The 7,987-nt window shown below is 35.0% G+C and overlaps 1 protein-coding gene across 3 annotated transcripts; it reads left to right on the top strand.

Annotated features, from left to right (window-relative positions):
• The first annotated feature begins 599 nt into the window (after positions 1-599).
• On the top strand, positions 600-7,567 carry LOC123542175 (uncharacterized). 3 transcript variants are annotated; one of them, XM_053544102.1, is made up of 5 exons: positions 2,958-3,098; positions 3,671-3,748; positions 4,080-4,272; positions 4,560-4,691; positions 5,055-7,567. In XM_053544102.1, the coding sequence occupies exons 2-5, from the start codon at positions 3,746-3,748 to the stop codon at positions 5,876-5,878; spliced, it is 1,152 nt and encodes a 383-aa protein (XP_053400077.1). In that variant the 5' UTR covers positions 2,958-3,098; positions 3,671-3,745; the 3' UTR covers positions 5,879-7,567. The 3 variants fall into 3 exon arrangements, with proteins under 3 accessions (XP_053400078.1, XP_053400079.1, XP_053400077.1); XM_053544103.1 differs by lacking the exons at positions 4,560-4,691; positions 5,055-7,567 and adding an exon at positions 600-1,338 and having other exon boundaries at positions 2,626-3,098; positions 3,637-3,748; positions 4,080-4,266; XM_053544104.1 differs by lacking the exons at positions 4,560-4,691; positions 5,055-7,567 and adding an exon at positions 600-1,338 and having other exon boundaries at positions 2,626-3,098; positions 4,080-4,139.
• The last annotated feature ends 420 nt before the right edge of the window (positions 7,568-7,987 follow it).

The following is a 7,987-nucleotide window of genomic DNA, read 5'->3' on the forward strand; positions in this document are numbered from 1 at the left end:
GCTTTTTTTACGGAATAATCGTATGCGCTTACAATTATCATTCTCATAGGCATTTGAAATACAGATAAACAGTTGAAACTGTATTCCTTAAAGGGTAAGGAAAGCCTGACAATCAGTTAATTCTATATGAAAGCCTTCCTAGAGCCATTCATAACGTTGAAAGAATTTTTAAAATCGGACCACTATTGAAAAAGATATGGCAGTTCGAAGTTTAAGCAAATGGCTGATCATGGAGGCAGCCATTTTAGTGTGTTTATTACGTCATTTACACACTGTTGAATTTTTATTTAGCAAAAAAACTTTTAAATAGATTAATTTTCATATGTTTCTTGCGTGTATGGTGTGAAACATGATAATTTCTTTCATTATAGTTGGAAGAGGTAGATAAATTATTTTACAAAAGTAAGAAAATACAGTTCAAATGTGTATCTGAAAATTTGATAAATACGCCACTTTGTTTTTGTTTTGTTGCCATGGAAACAAAATGGACGCCAAATTGACCAAATATCTAAATGCTCATAACTTTCTCATTTTTACTCCGATTTTGAAAATTCTTTCACTTCTTTAAATGATTTAGGAAATCACAACTGGCCAAATTAAGGTAGCGGGAGCCTAATGGAATCGGCAGTAATCGGGCGATGTCGTTATTTTTCGTGGCGTGATCGGAACCTTTCGTCTATGGACGGCATGACTCGGAATATAAATATAATTTCGAAATTAAACGTTGTTTTTGCAAAAGGCGTATAAAATTCATTATTTATCTCGGTAAAAAGCTGTCAAATAATGCTTAAACATAAAAAAATTCCATTTTTGGAAAATATTTCACGGATCGATAGCGGGATTTCCCATCGAATAACGTCATACATGGAATTCCCTATGAAAGTGAAAACATGAAATATCGAGACGAGCGAGGAAGATACCGCAAATTTGGTGAGAAAAAGAGGAGAAATGAAGTATCCAAGCGAATAATTATTGAGCATAATTACACAAATACTGGGTTATGTAACGGTAGTGACTGCACAGCTACAAATTGCAGCAACTTTCACTTTGAACTTGGCGCTAGTGTTAGCCGTGATGGGTGGAGGGAAGGCAGACGTTTGATTGAACTTGACATTTTGTTGAACAATTTAAAGTACTGTCGCTCTTGTAAGTTAGGACCTGTGCCGTTGACAGCTTATAACGTGGTTGGTGAGTTGCAAAAGGGGCTTGGTGGATATTTATATGTGGTTTGCCAGAATCCTGACTGCAACTTCGTCAACAGAGTGGCATATGGCAAAGTACACCGGATGAAAACAAATGGAATGCCATGTTTTGATGTCAATACTAAACTTGGTACAGGTATGTTTTAGATAATAAATAATCAATAGCATTAACATGTTTAAAGCACTTGCCCATAATACTCGTGAGAGGTGTAAGGCAGTATAAAGAGATAGATAAATGTTTTGGTTCTACCACTCACACCCAGGAACCCATTTCATCCCGACACTTGCTATGCCCTACGATAGAAGCTAATATATTTTGTATACACGCTGTAAATTCCTTGGGACAGATGAAGTGCACGCAGCCTGGCTGTTTTAAATAATAAACTTAAAGAGGTCATTCGTTCTTTTGAAACATTTCGAATAGCTGGGAGCAGTATGTCTTGTTTCATTGGTGAAAAATGTTTAGCCATCCTGGACTGTAGCATAAAACCCTTGCTAACAAGACCAGTGCTGAACCAGTACGCTTTGCACGTGCATACATTATCACCGAATGAGACTGTTGTTACCGCAACATATGTGGCTTGTGTTTTTCGATTCCAGTATGTCTTTTATAAATGTCATTAAACCTATACTATAGGCCAACCACCAAAATCAGCTACACCTTTTGGGTCGCTGTTATGCAACAGAAGCATGATGAATGATGATACATGCTGTTTTGACGTTTAGTATAAGCTTCAACTGATATGTAACTAAAACAAGAGGTCAGACATGTCAGGAGTATTTGAGCCGTGCCATGAGAAAAGCAACATAGTGGGTTTGCGACCAGCATGAATCCAGACCAGCCAGCGTATCCGCCAATCTGGTCAGGATCCATGCTGGTCGCTAATGGTTTCTCTAATTATGACAATAGTCTTTGAAAGCGAACAGCATGGATCCTGACCAGACTGCACGGATGCGCAGGCTGTTCTGGGTCCATGCTAGTCGCAAACCCACTATGTTGGTTTTCTCATGGCACGGCTCATTTCTTGATTGCTACATGTAGGGCAATGTAACCTCAACATTGCATTTATAAATATAAAAATCATACATAATTGGTAGTGACTAAGAGTCCTGTCAAAAAAGGTACTAGTATATAGTCCAGTTTAAAGCTAATAAAAGTCTTGTTATTGAGATATGATATTACTAAATGTTACCTGTGTGTATGATAATTGCTAGTGTGACCTTAATTCAAGCTTATCTTCACTGTGTTGATCTAATTTACTACTTCAATAAGTCAAGTATTGTTTGTAATTAAAGTACAATAACTAGACACATAGGCAATAACAGTGCATGTCCTTATTCATTTTGATTGCTGTTTTATGCCTGCAGTCATGTTCTAGTTTTGTGGAATAAATTTGCAATATTTTTTATTGTTTATTTTCAGCTATGATTGACAGTTTGGGTGGCCCAGTCCGTGTCAACAATTTTTTATCCACTCTAAATGTCAAGCCTATATGTAACAGGAATCTGAAGAAAATGGAGGAACGTGCAGGCGAGGCCATAGAGAATTTGAAGGCTCTAATTCCCCACCAGTTTGGAGATCATTCATTATGCAATGAGAGGTTTTGTGTATTCAAACGAAAGCCTGGTGAAGTGTATATACACAAAAGTCTACCGTACAAAAGATCACTGAAGGATGACACTCTTCGTGAAAAACTTCAGCAAATATTTGACCCATTGGTAGCAAATGCACGGCAATATGCTGATTTAGGATCCAGTCAGCAGTGTGAGCATGCCAACAAAGAAGTCAGCCTCCGAGCACCCAAATCACACCACTATGGACATTCTAAATCCCTTGACTACAGAGTGCATGCCACAGCCTCTTATATTAATGACGGTAGACACTATATACCAGAGGTAATTCCAAAATATAAACTGTTAAGACTTTATTATTGTTTTGATTTAGTTCTGTTGTTATTGTTCATAATTTTTCAGTTTTTGTTAAAGTTTTATTTCACTCTTTCACTTAAATGACCACCATGTGACATGAACTGATTAGTTTATAAATAGAGGATATTACACAAGTGTCTTTTCATATTGAATTTATTAAACCAGTTGAATAAAGTTATAAAATGCGGGGCTCTGCCGAGCATTTTATCAATTTTATTCAACTCGTTTAATAAATTCAATATGGAAAGTCACAAATGTAATATTCTTTTTATCACATGTTAACCTTTCTTATCGAAACATTAAAAAAATCGACTTTCTTTTACTATATAAACAAAACAGTTTGACCGACGTCACTTTTACTATAAATGACGTCAACGTCAAAGCTTTATTACACTAGTGTATTATCATTTTTATTTAATCGCTTCATTACACTCCCGCGACGTCAAACATGTGATAAAACCAGTTTATTATATTTCACGACAACTGAAGAATTGTTTTTTTTTAGGTTGTTCAAAGTTTACATTGTTTCTGTTCAACAGTTGACTGCTGTTCGTTTACTGTTACACAGTTGATCTTCGGTACTAGGCCACTTTGGTTGCAGTTCTACAGATGTTATGGTATGTTGATATTTTTTTTGTTTATTACTTGCTCATGATATTAATACTTTTAATATAAGTGATAACAAGATTACATTGTTTGCTCTGCTTTTCGAAGAAAAACTAGAGCTGTTGCACTCGCGTCGGTTATTGGCAAAGATCAAAGTCGAGCACTGAGAAAAGTTGAGCCTGTTGTCTTACAGCCAGCCCTTGTTTATAAAGGCTTTTATATGTTTAAATTAAGCAATCACCTAGCTTTCCAATTACATTATACATTACTGTATTATTACAATGCACTAGTAAAGATATAAACCGTGGAAAAGAAAACACATATATGTATTTAAATTTTCAGACCAATATGAACCTTGGATTGTCACCTGGAAGTCATACCATAAAGTACGCAGATAAATGTCTCAAGCGACGTCTACAGAAGCAGCAACGCCAACAACTTCCATCAGTTAAAAGGCGCAGACTTGTTCTGAAACAGGAGCGTTCGATTAACCAGGGAGCTCTTGAAGCCTTAGAAGGTGTTTCAAATCAATCTGGTAAGTTTTTTATCTTGGTAAAATAACTGAAATAAGTTTGCTTGTATCATACTGTGTAATTATTTCTCAAAGAGGCGACCTGGGTTTGAATCCCTGTCTATGTGCATGTAAGAGTATTATGTGATAACCAAGTTCGACAAGTTATTCATTGTCTGTTGCAATACCAGATAGCATGTGCTCCAAAAAAGTAAAATTCGTACATGAGTCTTAGACTTTTTTAAAATGCTGCATTGTAGATCTAAATATTGTGGTTAAGGTTTTTGTTGAAATTATATTGTGCATTGCAGAAGTTGGCCATTCCTCCAGTGTTGATATTGAGAAACTTCCAGATGCTGTCCCGCGTGGCAATTTCAAACCCGTGAAAGTTGAAATTGGACAACCTACAATCATAGCCATAGACCTGGAAACTACAGACCTGAGTAAGAACAAAAATTTTAAACAGATACAGCACTTTCTCTTTCTTGTCAATATTATTCTAAATTCAGTCTGCTGGTCAGTATTGCAATACTCTAACAAATACATATACCTTCTTTTTGTTTATCACAATATTTTCTATCACTGGAAAGACAATTTTAAACAGAAAAAAGAAACTTTTTGTTTTACATGCAAGATAAGAAATATTTCACTGGTGTACATTAAATCTTGCGGTTACACTACTGTGCAATATTGCGTCTGGTGTTCACTCACTGAAAAATTCGGATCTTACACTGTACCAAACAAATCTCCTCGATAAATTAATTCTTCAAGTTTTCTGTACTGATCATTCACATTGTTTGCTTCAGTACGTGGTTCTGTTATGCCGCACATCACACAGCTGGCAGCAGTGGAGGTAAAGTCTGGTGCCCAGTTTGCAGTTTACACAAAACCAAAGATGGCAGTTACATCTGAAGCCCAAAGGGTAACTGGAATATGTGTTGATGACAACGGTGATATAGTTGTGAATGGAAATCTGGATGAGTCTATTCATATTCAGTCTGCCATTGAGAAGCTGTGCAGGTGGCTTGACCAGTTTTCCAATGTGTTTCTCATTGCTCATAACGGAAGGAGATTTGACTTTCCAATTCTCATGACAGCTGTACAGAAAACCAAAACCACAGATGTCTTTTTCAAATCAGTATTTGGCTTTGTCGATAGTTTGTCTGTGTTTAGAAAGAAGTACCCTGGAGAGTCATTAAAACAGGAAGACCTTGCACGACAACATCTTGGTATGACATACAATGCCCACAATGCAGAGGCTGATGTTGAGGCTCTTGGACATCTTCTAAAACTATGTGAAGTGTCTGATCTCCTAAACTTCAGTTTTTCTCCTGTGGCTGTGAAAAATTCTTTACTGTTCAATCGTGAAAAATCGAAAAATCTGCGCTCCTTTGATCCATTAATAAGCAAGGGGATATGCAAACGTCCTACAGCAGAAAACATTGCTGGCTCTGGTTTGAGTGTTGAACATCTGAAAGTTATATTTAGGCGATCAGGTGAAGATGGACTTAGAAATACATTTACAGCTGTAAACTGTGATGGCTTACCGAGAGTAACAAACTCAAAAAAAGTTCTGGAGGAAACTGGTCCCAAGTTTTGTCAGTATTTTTCATCAAATGTACCTTCATAGACATAGGTACTTGTATGAATAATCTGTGATTCAGAAAGTACATTAATTGAATCATCATTGATGACATGCTGGTTAGTATATTTGTGAAGTATTTGCATTTTGATTATGATTTTTACTTGGTGTATAAAAAGCAAGATTTAGTCTTTTATGGAAAACAAATATATGCTGCCAAATATGTAATTTTCTTGCATACAAGACCAAAATTTCCGGTATTTTTGCTGGTGATGGAAATTCTATCCTGCACCTCGGGGTGTCAGACAACTGTTGTGCTATGATTGATGTATATTTCTCAATTCAAGAAACACTATTTTATCAAAAAATACAGAAAGTTAGGCAGAAACTGATAAAATAATACTGGAACTAGATCTTGTTACTTGTCTTCGAAATGTTGTGATGTCTTTCCTGTTTATGGATGTTGGTTTCACTTACTTTGTATGAATACACTACTATACAGAACTAGCTACTATACAGAACTAGTTCTAAAAAGAAAGTCATTTGATTCATTTTTTTTTTATTATTATTATTTGAATATGGTATGCAAGAAAAAGATTCTATCACTGGTTGTCGATGTTGATAGGAATATCCGGCTCTCGGTTAACTATATGTGTTAACTCGGCAGAGCCTCGTTACCCCCTAAACAGGTAACCATTTCATTTAGACAGGAAATTCTAATCTGCACTGATTATCAGTGAAATAATCATATATAATTATGCATGTACTAAACTCAGGAATTTTTCTGTCTTTAGAAGAGGTCAAAATTCATTGTACTTGCCTGAAGTTGGCTCAGTATTTTTCCAGCTGTGGAAAAAATATTTCGGTTTTTGTTTTCAGTCAGGACTTTCTCTATTTTATCAGAAACATGTAATTTACAAGACATAATGTTCAATTCAGTCCAAAGAATGTAACTTGTTGCAGTATCATTGAAACACAACTTCTTTATGAAGTTCTAATAGGCAAAATTCACACTAATTTTTCAAAGACACTGATGACCAGGATCTCTTACAATGTCAACAGGAAATGAAGATTTTTAAAGATTTTGATATCTTAACTGTCTTTTTATAACTTAAACAGTTAGTATATATAGTTGCATGTAGAAAATGTTGCTTTCCTTAAACATAGTTTGATCATATTTGAGACATTGTGTATTTCGTCATTTTTTGTGAAAATCTTGTTTGTGGGGTAGCCATATGCAAAATTATATTTCTTAAATTACAGATGGTAAAAATTTTTTTTCTTTGTTTATTTTGTTTGAAATAATATTTAGCTAAAAAATAGAAGAGGTTACCTTAATTGACTAGTATTAAATAGCTGATTTTTTTTTAATTAAAAAACATGTATTTTTGATTATTTGTGAAAATTTGTGTGATTTTTCTTGGGTAACCATGCCATTTAGCTTCAAAATATCTGATTACTATAGTTTGTGCTTTTAATATGCACTTGTTTCATTAGATATATGTATTGTGAATGAAATGAAATCATATAATAAATAAAAAGGGTGAAAATTCATTAAAAAATAGTCATTTTTGCAAATGCACCCCTGGTACAATTTAACGGATTTTCAGTAATAGGGGGTGGGCAAATGAAATCGCTATATTTCCGTAACTGTTGGTGAAATTCTTTTAATATTTCACATACAATCCTGTATTTGCATATAGATTTTAAAAATGTTATGATATAGAGAATCTGGAGAACAGTCCATTAGGATCCCACTACCTTAACGTAATAACAACGTTGCCTTCCCCTTTGAATAAGCCAGTGCCAAAGAACTTTTAGTATTAAAGATATGTAGATCACGTAGTTCGTTTCCATGGTAACATTAATTTAGCTCACGACATAAGAACTATAATATGGACATGTTTAGCATAGTTAATAATATATAAGTACCAAGTTATCAATGAAAACGTAAAATATGCATTACAAATCAAACCATCCAGTTTTAATTGAAAATGACTGCGGTAATTAAATTTGTACCCGCCTATTTCTTAGTTGTAGCGTGGTCTCGTACTCAAGATCATTGGATTCGTAGTCACTGGATCACTACGTCAAACGTGATTTACACAGAAGGCTTTCATGCATGGCGCCAATTCATTCAGTACAAGACCAGAGGGG

This window comes from Mercenaria mercenaria, chromosome 5, assembly GCF_021730395.1.
Source record: "Mercenaria mercenaria strain notata chromosome 5, MADL_Memer_1, whole genome shotgun sequence".
In the NCBI taxonomy this organism is placed as follows: domain Eukaryota; kingdom Metazoa; phylum Mollusca; class Bivalvia; order Venerida; family Veneridae; genus Mercenaria; species Mercenaria mercenaria.